The sequence below is a fragment of the Electrophorus electricus genome, chromosome 16 (assembly GCF_013358815.1).
Source record: "Electrophorus electricus isolate fEleEle1 chromosome 16, fEleEle1.pri, whole genome shotgun sequence".
NCBI classification, from domain to species: domain Eukaryota; kingdom Metazoa; phylum Chordata; class Actinopteri; order Gymnotiformes; family Gymnotidae; genus Electrophorus; species Electrophorus electricus.
Window position 1 is genome coordinate 10,589,208 of NC_049550.1, and position 18,206 is coordinate 10,607,413.

At 42.9% G+C, this 18,206-nt stretch overlaps 2 protein-coding genes across 2 annotated transcripts; both read right to left on the bottom strand.

The window, feature by feature from the left end:
- Window positions 1–242: 242 nt before the first annotated feature.
- Window positions 243–10,557, bottom strand: tmem39a (transmembrane protein 39A). The gene is made up of 9 exons (XM_035534777.1): window positions 10,272–10,557; window positions 8,809–9,013; window positions 6,729–6,951; window positions 5,347–5,430; window positions 4,600–4,754; window positions 3,463–3,790; window positions 2,485–2,672; window positions 2,084–2,204; window positions 243–1,549 (listed from the first exon to the last, which is right to left on the bottom strand). Exons 2-9 carry the CDS (start codon window positions 8,919–8,921, stop codon window positions 1,307–1,309), a joined length of 1,455 nt encoding a protein of 484 aa, XP_035390670.1. The 5' UTR covers window positions 8,922–9,013; window positions 10,272–10,557; the 3' UTR covers window positions 243–1,306.
- A 1,435-nt stretch (window positions 10,558–11,992) lies between these two features.
- On the bottom strand, window positions 11,993–18,117 carry ildr1a (immunoglobulin-like domain containing receptor 1a). The gene is made up of 8 exons (XM_027010002.2): window positions 17,901–18,117; window positions 16,741–16,911; window positions 15,660–15,809; window positions 15,274–15,393; window positions 14,968–15,114; window positions 14,293–14,421; window positions 13,184–13,911; window positions 11,993–12,897 (listed from the first exon to the last, which is right to left on the bottom strand). The coding sequence occupies exons 1-8, from the start codon at window positions 17,947–17,949 to the stop codon at window positions 12,859–12,861; spliced, it is 1,533 nt and encodes a 510-aa protein (XP_026865803.2). The 5' UTR covers window positions 17,950–18,117; the 3' UTR covers window positions 11,993–12,858.
- Between the last annotated feature and the right edge of the window lie 89 nt (window positions 18,118–18,206).

The following is an 18,206-nucleotide window of genomic DNA, read 5'->3' on the forward strand; positions in this document are numbered from 1 at the left end:
TTTTTTTTAAGAAAAATATGAACTATCCCACTGTTACCTTCAAGAATAAGTTCCCGGTGAGTTACTCAAACCTTTTAGATACAAAATTGAGATACATGATGAATGAGCAAGATTCCTTAACATTTTGTTTTTTGTCACTGACACTTATATTCAGACCAAAAAAAACCACAGACCAAAAAATAAAATAAAAAATAAAAATAAAAAAATTCCTTTATTTCAGTCAGACACATACACACAAAGAGAAAAGTGGAACTGTTTTTGTTTATTCTGGATGCCATGGCATTTTGAAATAATGCTGCACTGTCAAATACTGCAGGCTCGACAGACTTTGAGCCCCGCCTTGCATCCAAATAGACACGCCCATTAGCAATGTGGAATGCAACCAGAAATGCAACCAACCAAAAAACCAGCAACCAGTACTGCTAGGTATCAGCATTCATCCCTGTATTCTAGTTCGTTGGTATGTTTATTCTAACATGCTGTACTAGGATGTATTCTATGAGTAAATGACAAAGCACTTTTGTAAGTCGCTCTGGATAAGAGCATCTGCTAAATGCCATAAATGTAAAAGGCTGCCACAGCATCCTGGGATTTGGCACGGAGATAAACATGAATGAACATGAAATAAAGTCACTTAGGCTTAAGCTTCAAAAAGCAATAGGGCTGACCTGACGGAGCATGTCTGACATTTATAGAAAAAACTGTCTGATTAAATGCACCAGTAGCAGTCTATGAACAGATAATGATCATAAAATACAGCAATGCATTGAAACAAATTAAACAGCATTCACTATTCAGGCCACACACTAGATTTCTTCTGTTCTCAGGCTTCTATCTTGATTGGCTGGTTGAGCCTCACTCTTGACTGGCTGCCTGTATATTCTTAAGAGCATCTTTGGCAGAATTTAGACATCATGTGAGATGCATGCTACAAGGCCTCGACACTCCTTTCCCTCATTTCCCCCCTACTCCCCCCCTTTTTGCCTGCCCCCTGCCCCCCACCCAAAAAAAATTTCTCGTAGGGGAGGAAATGACATCACGCCGAAAAAAACGTAATGCCCCGTGTTCGTTTGTGTAACAGTATACAAAATAAAATATTTTCTTAAATAGATACAAACATTGCATGAAAATAGAACCGTATCAAAAAAAAAACAAAAAACAAAAAAAAACTGCTGGAGTTCACAGTCTTTCCTCTGCACCCCTTTTCTCAGGCATTCCCCGCTCCTCCAGGAACCGTCCACTGGGCAAATCCCAGCCTTGGTCACTCTGGTGGGGGGGGGGGGGGGGGGGGGGGGGGGGGGGCGCTTCACTGGGACTTGAGGCCCAGGCTGCTGCTGCCACCCAGTGGGTAAGAGTAAGCCTTGCCCAGCACGATGCGGTCGCGAAGCAGCTTGAAGAGCACGTAGTAGTTGCAGAAGAGGATGAGGCCCAGTGAGAGCGTGTGGTTCCAGCGCTCGGAGCGCAGCAGGGAGTAAAGCTGGTACAGCACTACGCTCGACTCGATCCCGATCAGCAGGTTCAGGATCCGCAATGGTTTATGGAACAGGAACTGAGGAGGGAGAGTGGGACAGGTTGATAAACAGCAAATAAACAAACAAATACCTCTGACAAATCAGCTGAAGCATGTCTGGTGATAAAGTGCAAGGGATGCCTGTTGAGAGAAAGTGCGTGCTTCTAATATAAAAAGTGCTAGGCATGTTTTCAATGTGAGGTACTAGTCTACCTCACATAAGAGCAACCATTTCTTATCCTTAGAGGCTTCAAAACTGAACCATAACACCCAGAAATGGCCTTTTATACAAGATATCCTGGATCCTAACAGGAAGTATACATGCTTTACAGGAAGTGTAAAAAAACCACATAAACATTCATCAGGTTTCATCAAAAACCACATGCCAACATCAAACCATGTTAACTCATAAAGAAACCTACAGACACAAAAATACAGAAGTGAACCACAGACAGGCTAAAGCTAATAAGGATCCTGTTGTAAAAGTGAAAAAAAAAAAAAAAAACCCCACAAAACTGTAGCTTAACTACAGTTGCATGAGAAGCATCAAAGGCATTTGGATGGGCTACCCACATAAAACCTAGCATGGGAGACGTCAGAAGGCAGGGCCACGTTGCAGGGCCCCACGGCCTTGTAGAGACAGCGGCTGTGTCGAACCAACACACCCTGAGGCCACACAGTGCTCTCAGACCACCTGAGGAACCAGAGAGACAAAATTGCACTCCTGACTTTTAAAACACAAACAGCACACAGTGCCGCCACAAACCACCACGCACAGTAAAAAAATACTCTTCTGGTTAGTATCTAGGTCAATGTTTTTAGCCTTTTTCCCCCCCTAGTAGAGATTCAAAAGTAGAACCAGATACACACACATGAGGTGCCAGAACCTTTTACTCTACGCCCATTTCCCAGAGTAAAGGTAATTGGTATCTAGGCGTGTAGTGTTTGGTGCCCAGTGTGGGCCCTCTACTCACATGTGCTGCGGCGCATTGCTGTAGGAGCCGTGCTCTAGCCGCTGCCAGCGGCCCAGGTGTGCAGCCGAGCGGTGCAGCAGGTCGCAGTAGCTGGGTGGCAGCAGTTGGCTCATCAGCATGACGAAGGCATTGATCCACACCATAATGAGATGCTCACAGGACCAACGCATGTCGTAGTACTGCGTGTTCTGTGATCGGTGGGATGTGCGGACACACACACACACACACAGTATGGTAAAGCTCCTCAGGACAGGACCATAGACATCATGCCAGGACCTATGCCGGGCGACGTGCGGAAGCACAACGCACTTGAAGAACCTGCAAGCTAGTTAGTGTAACTGACTCATTCATGGAGTTCATACCCCAACTTTTGTTTGTGTGTGTGCGAGCGCCAAATTGTTGAATACTGAGTCCTTCACATTTAGTTTTATATTGCGTTAGTTCACTCTTCCAGAGAACTAATGTAAGAATGCTGGGCTGCTCACTAAATATGTTTGAACAAGTACAGTGAGTGAGAACTTTATTGCGTACACCTACTCTATATCTGTAACTAAATAGGTTCCACCACTACTTTACTGGAGTCCACCATTATTGGCTTCTTTTATGATTAACTGGATTTTGAACACTCAACTAACTTCTGCAACTGACCAAAAAGAGAGCTGATATCCCATTAGCAACAAAGCATGTATATGAAATTAACTGGAAACACGCATACCTAAATAATTTAATTCTCTGAAGCTTGTTAAACGAAATGGTTGGAAACTTTACTTGCAGCGCAGGACTGCAGACATAGAGCAATGATCTCACCTCTGCTCATTTGAGTTTCAACATGACCAGCAGCTAGCTAATGCTCTTTTACCAGTGAAACCTCTGAAATGTCACTTCAGAACGAGAGATGCCGCACCCATGAGGTTTAGACGGCCTCCCCCTTTGTTATTAGAACACCTCTGTGGTCTGTGTGCTCACAAGCAGACCTACCTGGACGAAGCACAGCGGGAGGAAGGCCACGTAGTAGGCGCTGAAGAGCGAGTTGAAGAGCACCTCTTTGATGCGGCGGTTAAAGTCGCTCTTCAGCTCCTCCACTTCGCTCCGGATAAGTTCGGGTGAGGGCAGGCAGGTGTGAGCGGGCACGTGGGCGGGGCTCGAGAACTGCTCTCTCAGGTTCTCACGCAAGAGCGCCAGGAAGTCCTTGGGCCGCAGCAGCAAGCCGTCAGCGCCTTCCTGCTCCGCGAAACCGCAGTCCGCCGGCGATGTCTGCACCCGGCCCTCCTGGTGGAAGCAGCACAGTGGCACGTACACGCCGAACCTAGGGACCAGAGAGGGGAGGCATGAAGGTGGAGGATGGTCACCCACCAGCATCCACACCATCTGCCCGAGAGTAAACCCGCACAACAAGCTGGGTTTGATGAACAGCCGGTAGAGTTAATTAGAGAAATCAGCTAGGTGAGATTAGTGAACTGAGGAGGATGCAACTGTAACTGCAGCCTGCAGTGAGGTTCTACTACAATGTCACTGTGGAAATGAGCATAAAAAAAGTCCAGGCTCCTGTTTAGCAAATATTCAAACTTGTGTCTCTGGCATTCCCCTATTACTAGCAAGAATGTGTTTAGTCATTGGTGAGGCATGTCAACTGCATTTAGGCTAATGATGAAAGCAATCCAACTTGTTTTCAAAACATTCTGAATATTTCCCACCAGACATGAAAAACTCCAGACCACTGTTAATAAAAACCTGGCTCAGCTCAGGAGGTTCAACAATTTAACAGCAATCTGGCTTTCTACTCTTTCACTTCCCAATTTTCGCTGCCAATGTGTCTTCCCTCACAAAAAACGGTCAGCAGGTAAACTACCGAAGTATTCTGCTAGCAGACATTAAGCAGTAAGCCAGTGTTTTACATTTTGCCAACAGCTCTGCATACATGGCTGCAGGCTTTTCCTTGAGGCTTCTGGACATGCCAAATTGAAGTTCTACATTGACACTGAAATCTAACTGCTTAATTTTGATTGAGTGCGTGTGTGTGCACGCGCGAGAGAAAGAGGGGGTGTGCATTTATGCATGCAAGGAGGCAGGGTGTGTGCTTTTGAGGGCTGAATGAAGTATTAGTAGCAGGCTTACGGGTAGCCCAGGAAGAGCAGGTTGAGGACTGAGTGGGTCTTGAAGAGGTTGACGAGGGTCCAGCATAGAACCCAGCCACAGAGTGTGAGCAGGCTGAGCCGAGCCACGATGAGGAACACGTACTGCGCAAACGATGATGGGCTCGTCTGCGATGCCTACCACGTGCAATTGGGCAACAACCACACACACACACACAAAAAGGAGGCATCAGAAATTATGGCTGTTAGGTCTGTCAAGACACTTTACCTCAAGCCCTCATCAGAGAATCATAAAAACAATGGTGGAAATGGTGCTTGGTGGTGGAAAGTGGAACATCCAAGAGATTTTGGAATGAAATTTCTGAGAAGCGGCCCATATCTGCACAGCTGCCTGGCTGGAGCACTAACTAGGGCTCTGAATGTAGCCATGGTTTAAATGGGAGTAAAGAGTCAAAAGCAAATAAAGCTGGTTCATGTTTTCAAACACACAACCGTTTAAAAACAAATAGCCCACCAATCTTTTTTTTAAAATTTTTTTAGTCACCTCCCACAAAAACTTCCCCTACTCACACCTTACTTTTTACATAATTTCAGTTTCAACAGTGCCGAAACGTTTGTGCCAGTTTTAAAATGTAAAACACCCTATGAAATCACAGTACTCACTGTGCATTTATGCTATGACCGTGTGTCACGCCGTCCAAATTAATAATCTGTAAATCATGTGGCAGATATTACCAAGGCCCAGCCACATACACTATTTAGAAAGTACCTCTGACACAACGGTCCACACTAATCTTCTGGCCAGCATTACAGTGATGAAGATGGCCAGGTGGTAGTCCATCAGATAGAAGTTCTGGAAATAAAAAACAGCATCACTTAGACATAAGCAACTACCAATTATACAGCTGAAGTGTAATGTGTTTGATCTCACCAAGAATATGAAGTAACGTCACCTTCTAACCATCTTTGGTATTTATCCACAAGTAACCAATTTGCAAGATTGACAATCTGATTTATTTTTTAAATACCTTGCCGTGAACCTAACTCTCAGGCCAAAAGTGTTGACACAAAATATAGATGATTTGAGTTCCAAGTGGTACGCAAGCATGATTAAGTATGATCAAAAATAAATCACACTACAGTATTTTAACAAGAAAAGGTTTGCACCTTTATGTGGTAAGACTCTTATCTACATTGTCTATGGTGTCAACATAAGCATTTTTAAAAAAGCCTAAGGGCTACTAACAGAGGTTCTGGAAGTGATAACTAAACTCCACATCTCAGGACAGGCTCGAGTAGAGTCCCAATCCAGAATCTATCAATCACATCTTTTTATAGCTCTGATATTGGCACTTGCTACCTTGGCATTTCTCGTAGAAGTTTGGTGGAGGTGGCAGGGAATCAGCAGGAACACGAGGCCGGTTGCACCATCAGGGCTTATGCCTGGTATAAATCTAAATTAGTCACAACGTTCTGGGTGTAACTAAGACTCTTGCACCAAATGGCAAGGTGGTCGGAATTCCCCCCCCCCCCCCCCCCCCCCCCAAGTCTCAGCGTAAAATGTACATCTAGCCTGGGGCAGGCATAAAGTCACGATTCTATGCTTTTTCTGCTTTAAACATCGCAATGGCAATCTGGTCATGATGCAAACATCATAGAAATCATTTAGATGTCTAGCTAGAAAGTAGTACAGCTTTTTTGTTATTGTGTTGCTTTGCTTAGAGGTCTGCGTGACTATGTTAATTTAATTAATTAAAAAATTAATTTACATATTTCACTGTTAGTGAAATTACTTTAGCAGGTTTTTTTGCTGTACAGTTGGTAGACTAGTGGACAATAGCAGATTAGCTGCCACAGTAAGTACGAGTAGCAATTTTGCTTATTAGTAGCTCAAGTTACTTAGAAACCGGCACTGTTACATGTTTCACATAGACGAGCACTGGTATGACTTGACTTAGTCACGCCTAGGGATGACTTTACTTGGTGCCAAATGTGTAAAATTGCAAAAACAGTTTTAGTTATGACCAGTTTATTAGTTATGACCGTCTTAGTTAGGCCGTGTTGGTGCGGCTGGCCCCTGGTGTTAGCGGGGCAACAGCGCCCATACAGAGGAGCAGAGGGGGCTAAAGAGGTTCAGCACACTATACCCACCAGCGAGGTAGAGGCAGCAGGGTGGCTGTGTGGGTACCACCACACCGTCCTGTAGATGTTGATGTACTGCACAAAGAGTGCCACGAGCAGGTAGAGGAACAGCAGGAACTCGAACAGCAGACTGCTGTCCAGGGGCAGGTCGGGGATGCGAGAGTGGCGGACCGGCTCTGGCGTGATCAGCGTGGTGAGGGGTGGGGCTGAGAGACCCACTGAATTACTGCTTCTGTAAAAGGGAGGGTGGGTGATGGGAGGCTGCTATGTCACTGTGTCTCAGAGCTAGTGAGACACTTCCCCAATGTTTACTGTTCATTTCTGTCCGTTACAATTACTAAACATTGCTGCTGGGTGACAAACACTGAAGCTGTTACACACAAAGTTCTGAAAATAAAGGACGTGTGCAAACTGTGTCGATGGTTTTTCTGGTGAGCATTTGTCTGTCCGTGTGTAAAACGGAAGCCTCTGCAACTCACACCGATTGGTGAAAATGTGGAAAATGGGTGGATTTTGTGAATTGCACCACTCACAAGCTACTGCATTTATTACATTCCAAAAATCCGTGAGGCAGGAGCGTTGTGACGGACTTTAAAGTGGCACAGAACAAACATCTGGTCAAGTGGCTTTATCCAGGAGGAGAGTTTTAATAAAAGCACATTTAGAGCAACTCCGATGTCCTTGCTCATTCAGAAATGCAGCTTAAAAACTCAAGAACCAGATAAAGCATTGACAACTTCCAGTTTCGTTGCAAGGGAACATGTGCATGAACACAATAAGCCTGGCACAGAAGGGAGATGAGAATTTACTAGCACAGTAAGTCTTGTGTGCTATTTATGGCTATGTATGGTACACAAGGGCATGTAGCCTTCATGAAACACTGCCCTTCATAAACCTGAAAACCAGAAATCTATGGTGTTGCACTGAATATTCACTGTACATTGAATCAACCATTATTTCATAACTACACATTGTTACCATTGCTACTATTTTATTTCATTCAAAAACTAGAGTAACCTGAAATTTGATTTTGTTAATAGCACTGTGTAAACAAATCACCAGTTATCTGCAAAGCTTTTATACAACTAAAGCAGTCATAATGAGATTTTCCATCCAACTATATGCAGGCCTATGAACCTTGTCTAATGTGGCAGACAACTATTGTCAATAACCAACACAAAGCCAGTGATTTGGGAGATTTTTAGGCAGCTTGGTGAAAATCTCAGCATGTCTAAAGGTAACGGCATGTCTCCTGTAAAAAAAAAAAAAATCCTCTGTATTCCATCTTTGTGAATCAGCTTTCGCTAAGCTCAGCAAAAACTTAACACCAAGGCCACATTCAGTAGAGTTCTAAGGCTAAACAAGCAGTGGCAGGAAACACTTCCACCACTTCGACAGAGGGACATATAGGCCCATGTAACCTGGACAATAAATCTACTCTGCTTTAATAAATTATTTTCTTAAATAAATGGAGGTATTTCAACATGAGCACAAGAACAGTAATAATACAGAAGAAGAAAAGAAACACAGGTCTTTCTACATCAGTTTAGGCAGAGTAACAAGCCAAGCACCCATTTTTTGCTGCACAGACAAATTAATCTGAGCTTTTGTACGGGTTCTAGGATAAAAGCACTTTCTGCACAGTCTGCAATTTTGTTCATGGGTACCGGTTTTCTTCCCACCACACTGTGAACAGTAGTCTAGCCCAGCTGCTGCTCTCACACCCAGTAATGTCAACATGCCTTTTGCAGCACTGTCATTGTCACATATTCAGTACTGTGCATGAACAGACCAAGAACTCGAAGATGATTGACAATTATAGGAAAAACGGAAAATACAGTAAACATTAGTCTCTGTCAATGTTCTGCCGTTGCCATTTTTACCATACATGTCTCAAACAGCATTTCTTAGCTTATCATGGATACTGTCAGTACTTATAGAAATACCATCTATGAATCATAGCATGTTGACATTTTTTTTTCCCCATACTGCATACTTAACTGACAGAGGTGACATAAGACTCCACTACCATGTGCATCACAGGCTTTAGGTACTATGCGGGTGCACTGGACAGCGTGTGAGGACATACCTGCTCCTGGAGCCTGTGCCGTTGCTGAGCCCACCCCCCACCAGTGTCTGCAGGGAGGGCAGCGCTGTGCGGCTTAGCTGCTGTCTACTCGGACCCCTGCGGCCCCCAGGCATGTCGGGCGCCCACTGCGACCACCGGCACCACGAGCCCAGCAGCGCCTCCCAGTGACCACGTGCTCACGGCCTCGCCCAGCGCGGCCCGGCCACTGCAACAACAGCCAAGCCCACATACGGCAAGCACGTTATGACCAAAGGGGACATAGGGACAAAACGTGCAGCTGGTGCCATCAGATGGACGAGCGAACTCAACCAGGATGATCCGTTAGGAGGCATTTATCTGCAACAAGGAATGTAACATCCTATATAATATATTAGACTTAATATATTTTAGACATAGTAATAATAAAATGCAGTAAAAAAGTGACTGAGTTGGAGGGTTTATTGTGAGAAATTGCTTTTTTGGAAAGCTTTTGACAGAATTGACATTTGTAATATTATAGCCTAAATACAGGCAAAAAATACACGTCTTTGCTCTACCTAATAGAAGTAGTATGATGAATGATGTCGAAGCATATTGTCTTCAGACGATTTTATTAACGCCAGAGGGCAACAGAGCAAAAGGCATCACGGTATACACATTAAAAGAAAACTGGAAACATGAGAACTGGAAACACTGAGAAGTGACCAAACTGGCGAATCAATAAGACCATCATTACACAGTAGGCAGGTTCCACCGCAAAGTAGGCTTTCTAGATCTGCTGGATTTCTAACCATACTGGAATAGTCATTTAGTCAAGACATTCATCACATCACAGTCTATTGCGGTTCACCATCCACTGAAGTGTACAGTAAAATGAGGAACTTCGCGAAAACATGCGCAGTGAAACGAAGGCTTCCACTGTCACGTTAAAGTACACATAAATAGCATGTTAGTTACTAAAACAAAATGGCAAAAGTCGGTCGACGTTGCTAGGTAAATAGCTAGAACACGCAGCTACAAGCTACAACAACTTCATCAAGCAGAACTTCCTAACATACCTCCGACCTAATGTAAACTACACTAAGTTAGCGTTAGCGATCCGTCCAGCTACTTCGCATTACTTTCGCCAGACCTACAGCCTACCTCCAGGTTAATGCAACCTGTAGCTAGAGCTATGTTGTACTTCCTCGCGTTTAGCATGTAGCAAAAACCAGCAGATGCAACTAATGACCTGTAAGTTTTTCTTTAAACAGCCAGATATCTGTGCATTAATCCTCAATACAGAAAGAGTACAAAAACATGTACTCTTAGTTAGCTAGCTGTTACGATACTTAGCTAGCTAGCACCGATATCTTACGAACTAACTAGCCTCAACAGTTTGCATATAAATGTGTATCATTTTCACATTCGCTGTCGAAATATGAATAAATAAGAGCGTAGCATAAGAAACTATTGTTGGAGCAAAAATAAATAAAAACACTCACACATCAATTAGAAACGGATGGTGTGCACGCAGAGACATCAGTCAATCGTGGTGAAAAAATGAGCCGAGAGCGAACATTTGTTTCTCTCCTAGAAATGTGGTCCGAGTCGTCTAATAAGGAGCAGCTCTTTGTTTAAAATGGGCGGTAAAACGCTGAAATAATGTTTCCAGTATTATGAAAATACAAGATGAAAAGTTATCCAGCTAGTTGAGCAACTGCACCGTGCACGGGCTTCTCAACTCGGAGACCGACGTGGCAAACCGATTCCTCCCTCATGTTGCGTCATCGGTTCCGCGACGCGCGCGCTGAGTGGCGCAATCTTATCAGCCAAACACGTTCACTTCAATAACTTTGCCAGTCCTGGCAAGGTGTAAAACCTTTAGCACTCCGAATCAATCACATGACCACTTGTTGCAGCCTCGTAAACTAGTAGCATACTTGCTTATTTAATGTTAATTCATTTCTTTGCGCTCTGCGATCTACTTGGCTTAACTGGTAAGACTATGTCGTTTACAATTTTTATAACTCAAGTACTGTGAAAAAAGTACAGTATATTTAAAAGTACTTTATTGCAGATAGAAATGACCTTCATCGAGATATAAACTACAGTAAGCGCTCCTTTAAATAAAAAAAGGTGTTCCTTTTTGATTTTTCATTATTTAGTTCATATCAGACAGCTCAACAATGTAAAAACAAATCTTCTTTTACAAAAAACAAAACAAAAAAAAAAAAACATACAGATGATTACAAACTAATGGCCTTTGAATCAATTATTCATGTGTAAATTAAGAACAGACACTTGAGCGCTTTCCCACTGAGATGCACTCTATTATCATAAGAAAACTGCCACCCTGCCCTATACCGTCTAATGGACCGTAAGGACCTGTGCACAAGATTCACTAAACAAAATGTAAACAGTATGGGCTAATGAATGGAAACTCATTTACACTTTCTTATTGTTTTGTGTTGTTTATAGACTCCAGAATCAAAACCGTGATATTCTGATCTCTCTAACATCATAAATTAAATTATTTTGTGTACTCACAGCATTTTGAAAGGATTAATTTTTGAGAATAAAACACAAGCTAAATGCAAGGACGTAAACAAGACATCTTATAAAATCACCATAAAGCTTTTATATATAAAACATACCACAAATTTAAGAGATTACAATTATATACACTGTACAAATTCTACATTAATCTCTAGTAGGCCCCTGTAAGGAATCACACACTAGAATTATTGGCACTCTTTGTAAAGAGGAGCAAAAAAGGCTATGAAAAACCTGGCTGTGGTGTTTTGACATGATCTTACACTCAAAATACGAGGGAGAAAATCTAACCTTTTTATTGAGGTAAAACCTATTTAAAGAAAAGGTTTTTTTTAAATCATCAAATAAACGTCACCATCATTAGCACCCAGAGAAATTTGGGGGGGTGGGGGGGTGATTAAAGTCTAACTGGCACAACTGGAGAAGTGGCTCACCTGTGTGAAAATGATGCATATGCATTTTGCCTGCGTGTTGTATGTGCGGGGGGGGGGGGGGGGGGTGTCGTGGTTATGGGTGGGTCCGTCACAGGGTAAATAGGTAACTACAAAGACTTTAGATTTAAAAATGTGCCCACCCCTGCCAAGTGCCAGAGTGGTTTGTGGTGGAAATCTTTAATGATCCAAAAGCACACAACTCCAAACTCACACAAGATCCACATACCAGAGTGGCCACTCCTGTCACCTGACCTAAACCCCAATATAAATTAGTGAGTTCACAGTTGAGAACCTCTGAAGGACTTTGAAGGAGCTCAGAAGACCTTCCAAAAAGGTCCATTTTTATACACGTTCTCCAACTTCATTCAGCATTAAGAAAGCTTGGAGTTTGTGGAGGCTTGGTGTACAAAGTACTAACACAGAGGTGCCAATAAGTTTGACATCTTTATATAAAGTTTTTATAAGTCATAAAATTTCCCAATTTATCTAACTGAAAAAAAAAAAACATAAATCAAGCTTGAGAACAAAAGTTATTTTTCCACTATCATTCCAACTTTACCAAATGGTACCAATCATTCCAGAGGGCTCCATACTTTTTATAGGCTAGCATACTTACAAATTCTCAGTTAAACACATTGTACATCATAAAAGTAAAAAGAAAAAATTAAAATATGCTCCTTAAGAGTCAAAATTACTTCCTGAATGTAGGCTTATGCACTGGCCAATTAATATTATATAGATCTTAAAATTAAACAGAGTAAGGGGGGAGGCAAACCATCAGCAAAATTAATTTTGTAATAATAACAACAACAGCAACAACAGTGGCTCTTTCATTAACCTAAAATAAAGTGGCTGAGCAAATTAAAACAAAAACAACAAAAAAAGAGGACATTTGGGTCATAACTGGTGAGGGATGTGCAAGCCTACTCCTGGAGATCTACAGACTTACCGAATTTGGTTCCAACCCAAACCTAAAAGACCCGGCTCAGTCGAGCACTGCCGCAAAGCTCTTACTAAAATCACATTCAGTTCATTGTTCAGCACAGTCGTTGGTGACGGTCTAATGGTAGCTCCTGGATAAGTGGTAGAAGGGAGAAAAGCTTCAGATTACTATGCTGTTACCACTGCGTGAGCTCTTGTCCTGAAGGAAAGAGAAGTCTCCATTAATGCTCATTGTAAAAGGTGTATGTGAGTACTATGCAATGTAAAAGCATGTTATTCAGAGCATTCCGAGTCAATAGCCATAATCGCAGAATGTCATGTTAGTTTAAAAAAAAAATAAATCTGAATGTTATGGACCGTGATACTGACTGCTTAAGTACAGGTCCAGGAATTATAGCAAAACGGGCTCATCCAATCAGATAGTGAAAAGGGCTTTGTTTTAACACTTGTCATATAGTCAGGAGAAAGGTACTTTAGACTCTTACAGAGAAGCGGTCGGGGCGCTTTGTCGGCTTCAGTCCCGGCTCATACTCAGTGTAGCTGGGGGGGTGGTCGGTCCATGCTCCGCCCCGTGCTCCACGGCGCCCTCCCCTCCTGCTGCTGCTGTCGTCATCACTAGCTGAAGCCCAGTATTCGTGTTCCCGCCGGGAGGGGACGTCTCGGGTGTCCCTGAACAGGTCGTCCCTGGAGTGGGAGCGAGGGCGATACCCTGGCGCACTGGCCCTGCTCCGGGTGTCAAGCATGTCCTCCTGGCTGTAGCTACGTCTCATGTTGTGCCTGGATGGTGGTGGGTAGCGGCGGTTATCACGGCGCGGGTGTCCATAGCTAGAGGAGCTGCTGGAGTGAGTCGGGGGCCGTCCACCACGAGAGCTAGGCGGGGGGCGGCGGGAGGCCGGTCCGTCATCCAGGCCAGAGAGCATGCTAGGGGGGCCAGCACTGAAGGGTACATTCTGGGGTATATGCTGGGGGGGCGGGGGCATGTGCTGCATGGGCGGCTGCGATTGTATGAGCGGGCTGTTCACGTCCAGGCCGCGCATCTGGTTCTCCAGGTAGTCTAACATCTGATTGGTGCCGTGAGAGCTACCGTTTCCATGGATGCTAGGCGGCATGCCATGGATGCTTGGCGGTGGCATGGCGACATGGACAAGGCCACCCTGAGGAGGAGGGAGGGGCAGGGGGGGAACTGGGGACATGGGGATCTTCCCTGCTGAACCTGACAGACCAAAAAAAAAAAAAAAAAAAAAAAAAAAAGGATGCAAGACTTGACAGAACTCCAAAAGCACTTCAAGCTTTATTTACAGGTAATAGCTATGACCTTTCAGGCTTTCCCTTAACTTGGACACACTGCACTACTGGAATGAGGCTTCCATTTTGGGACAAAACTAAAAAGTAAACCTGAAACTAGCCACTTTCCTTCCGCAAATAAAATAGTTACAAAGTGAAATGGACTTGTATGTAGCACACCAATTTGCACAGGAGGGCAAACTTGGCTTCACTTTACAATTCTCACAGTAAAGATGATTAGGACTGGCATTAATTGACAGAATTCACAAAACACAAATTTCATGAGAGAAGGCAGCTTTGACTGACTGACCTGCATACATCACAGGCTCCATCGGGTAAGCAGAGCTGTGAGAACTGAGCGGGGCATATATGGGCTGGCCGCCCGTCCATGAGCTCATGGCTTTCTGAGCCTCCTTCATCATCCGGTATTGCATGACAACTGAGGGCAAGAAACAACTGTCATTGTAGGTCCACATGCCACCTCATTCTGTGCTTTGCTGTTGCGTTCATGTTCGACAACCTCTTTCTATTTGTAACCAGTTGTAACAAATAGCTGTAAAAACTAAGAAGAAACTTTAAAATCTGGTAGCACTTGATAAGTTTGGAGTCTTCAGTCATGAAAGGGGTTAAAAAAAAAGAAAGAAAAAAAGTACATAACATTTTAAAATGGCCTTGTAAGAGAATGCCTTGCACGGTTAGACTTTCAATGCAAGCAGTTATTCCCAAACAGATAGCCAGTTGTGAAACTGCAATGAAACAGGTGGTCTCAAGGTGGAGCTCTAGTGCTTCTCAGCACACTGGATGAAGCATGGTCAGTCACCCACTGTGATTCACAGTTCTGGAAACCCACTACAAAAAATGCATTTTGAAGTCACAGTGATGTTTCAGTGATGATCCGACAATAAACACTGCATGTGGGCATGCAGGTAATCTTTGTGTGTGTGTGTGTGTGTGTGTGTGTGTGTATGTATGTGTTCAGTCCTACCCTTTTCAGGGCAGCAGCAGGTTTTCGGGCAGCAGGGGCAGCGGACGTAGCAACAGCACCGCTGTGGACAACACTGGCAGCAGCAGACAGCGAACAGGATGATGAGAAGCAGCGCCCCAATGATCATGAAGAGTACTGTCAGCCAGTCTGTAGGGACAAGACCCACCTCGCTCAGGACAAAGCCAAAGGACTGCAACATACAAACAGTTAAAAAACCTGCAGCCTTTGTTCATGGTATGTAGTGAGGATGTCATGGTACATCCCCTCCAGTAAGGCTACCACACTTGTATTTGAAAAACTGCTCACTGTAGACGATGAGTTTAACCTCTGCATTAGGATATCCGGTTGTATCTCCAGGCGCATCAACAGAGCATACGTATACACCATTGTCCCACCACATCACCTCACCGATCACTAGATCAGCCTCTGAGAGAGAAGAGGGAGAGAGAACAAGACCAGTCAGTATGACATTACTATTGTAGACAAAACTGACTTGGAATCCAAAAGATCTATAATTATATTCTCATGTTACACACACTAGTACAGCCTTAATACAGCCTTCAATTTAACAGATTACCATGGAGAGTGCTACAAGAATTGAAATAAACACCTGCATTGTTTTGCGTCATGCTGTCTGCTTTTACTTTATTATGCTAGAGGAATGGTGAAGAATGACACCAGCACAGACTTACGGTTCTGGATGGAGATTATGCGGTTTTTGTACTCAGGACCTAGCGTGGCTGTGTTGGAACCTTGTTTCTGAGCCACGGTACGGATGGTCCGCTGGCTGTCTGGACAGTTATTGCTTGGGTCCTGTCCCAGCTGGAGAGCAGCCTGATAGGCTAGATAGAGCGTTATGTTATTTCCCATTTGCATAAGCATGCCTAGGAATTCATATACAGTCACTCACAGCCAAATCATTTATGAGAGGGTAGATAGGGTAAATATCTTTAAGTTCCAGCCCAACATTACTTCAGTAACTTCCTCTTGGGATTTCTCGAGCAAATTCGGTTTCTGTTGAATAATTCTTTGGCTTCCCGCTGAATAAGATTATGTCACTTGTCTTGCATATGCAAGCCTAACTGAACGCAAGAAGGATGTGGTGCTGCTGAACTGGCATGCCTGTAAACTGTAGCCTCTACAATCCTACCAACATAAAAACTTCAAGCTGCAAGATGTGCAACTCTATTCCCTTTAAAACATCCAGGTGCATCTGCAAATACTAAGCTGGAAAATATCAAAAGATCCTGCTTTGTCTTGAAGCATAACAAAACCACAAATAAATTGTTATTTATTAACTAAACACAAACTGTGTGTTATAGTGCAGTAATACATAAAAGACAGTAGTATCCAGCATACAAATTGTGAGTATTGTGAAAATAGTTAGTTTTGGCCAAGCGTCACACCTAAAATACATTCCTAAAACGAACTAAAACTGAAGTCAATTTTATATGAAAACTGAAAACAGAACTAAAAACCAATTAAAAACAAAATAAATAAAAACAAAATAAGCATCACACTGTTTCCATTAATTGTGGCTTCAGCACATGGTATTCTCAATAGGAAAGAGGGTGATTAGATCATCACAACTGGCTGATGATCGCAACTGAACAAAGATTTAAACCCAAAGAGCCAAGAGTGGTGAATCCTTCCTGAGACACCATCGCATTTCCTTTAGTTCTTTTTTGGGAATTGGGAGCCTTCAACTTTCACCTATTGTTCCAGCCAAATCATGCACACAGTGGAAAACAGTTGGCCCGTTTGCATTCTCACCTGTTGAATAATAGTCCAGAACAGGGTCTTTACAGAAGGACTTGTAGACCCAGGTAACCAACACATTCTGAAGGTTCGATGATGTAGTATAGTCACAGCGCAATGTGACAGAGACAAAAAGACCTGAACTCCTCTGGCTCATGGGAACAGTCACCAGAACAGACAATACATCTGTGTGTGTGAGAGATGGACACAGAACGTTAGGATGGACCCGTGCTAAAACAATATGCTAAAAATACTAAAAATGTGTTTAAAATGTGTTTCTTTATTGGGAAATATAGAGAAGTAAATGCATCTTACTACTGTACTGGTCATTTCCTAGAACAGCACTGTTCTTTTAAGAAATGATCATATTTCAACATGAACTGCTAACTACATAAATTGTTGCTGTTTTTAAAATGGAATATAAACAGCAACAATTTCTGTAATCTTTTATATTAATATATTTTCGATAGAAGGAGACTGAGAGACAGAGACAGATCACTGAAGAAAACACAACAACACCAACACCAAAACCTGTAGAACTGGAAAGGGATTAAAAGAAGAAAGCCGGAAGTATATCCCTACAACGCCCCTCTTGCCGACCGTAGTTTTCCCCCATGCAACATAAAACATCTCAAATCGGTCGTTCTAAATTAGTTTGTTTTGGACCATTTTAAGCTTTAGAAAATTAAAGACTTAGGGAACTTAGTTTTAACGGAGATGACAGTGTCTCTGCAGTTATTTAACGCTGTACCTCGGGAATGGTAGTCTATATATTTTACAAATGAGTTTTCTAGCCTACAGCGACTAGCTCTTCAAAAACCTGTTTTACAGGTAGGCCGCTGATGAATCATTCACAAGCTGAAAAACCTCAGTGTTGACAATAGATACGACAGTAGATACAGTAGCAAAAGTTTAAGAGTAATTAAATAAAAAATAATAAATTAAAATCTAAATAAATGAAAAAGACGCATCTTTGGATCATCTGTAAACAATTTTCGGTCACGTGATCGATACCAGGTCGGTTTGTCTTGCGCTCGGTTTCGGTATGTGACGACGTTACATACAGTATAGACATATCAATACCTTCGTTTCGAAAACAAATAAAAACGGTACAATCAAACTACTGTGTAGTGGGTAACAACGAGTGAATTTGAAATATGAAAATTCAATCCCACCTGAGATCAGGAAACCGAGAACAAGCTGTAGCAGTATTAGTTTCTTCATTGTCTCCAGCGCCTATTGACAAGATGTGTTGATTCAATCTCCAGAAATGTCAGAAAATATAAGCACTACACTTGAAGAAACGTTAACAGTAAGTAACAAGTTGAACAGTATTTATCTTTCTGAAATAGAGGTCATCACTATTTCTGATGACCCCTGTTTATACTTCGGTTGCCAGTACCTCACTTGCTAGCATTTGTATAAGCTTCCGTTGTGTGCTCAACTCCACCCCGAAACAGGTGCATCGTTTGACGTAACGT

Excerpts from the sequence above, each read along its gene's own strand:
- ildr1a (XM_027010002.2), bottom strand. The coding sequence starts at position 17,949 with ATGAAGAAACTAATACTGCTACAGCTTGTTCTCGGTTTCCTGATCTCA. Across the intron at positions 15,810-16,740 it reads TCTGGACTATTATTCAACAG|CCTATCAGGCTGCTCTCCAG; the intron begins GTGAGAATGCAA and ends CGCTCTATCTAG. Across the intron at positions 14,422-14,967 it reads CTGCTGCTGCCCTGAAAAGG|TTGTCATGCAATACCGGATG; the intron begins GTAGGACTGAAC and ends TCTTGCCCTCAG.
- tmem39a (XM_035534777.1), bottom strand. The coding sequence starts at position 8,921 with ATGCCTGGGGGCCGCAGGGGTCCGAGTAGACAGCAGCTAAGCCGCACA. Across the intron at positions 6,952-8,808 it reads GGCACAGGCTCCAGGAGCAG|AAGCAGTAATTCAGTGGGTC; the intron begins GTATGTCCTCAC and ends TCCCTTTTACAG. Across the intron at positions 4,755-5,346 it reads TGTGGACCGTTGTGTCAGAG|GCATCGCAGACGAGCCCATC; the intron begins GTACTTTCTAAA and ends TGCACGTGGTAG.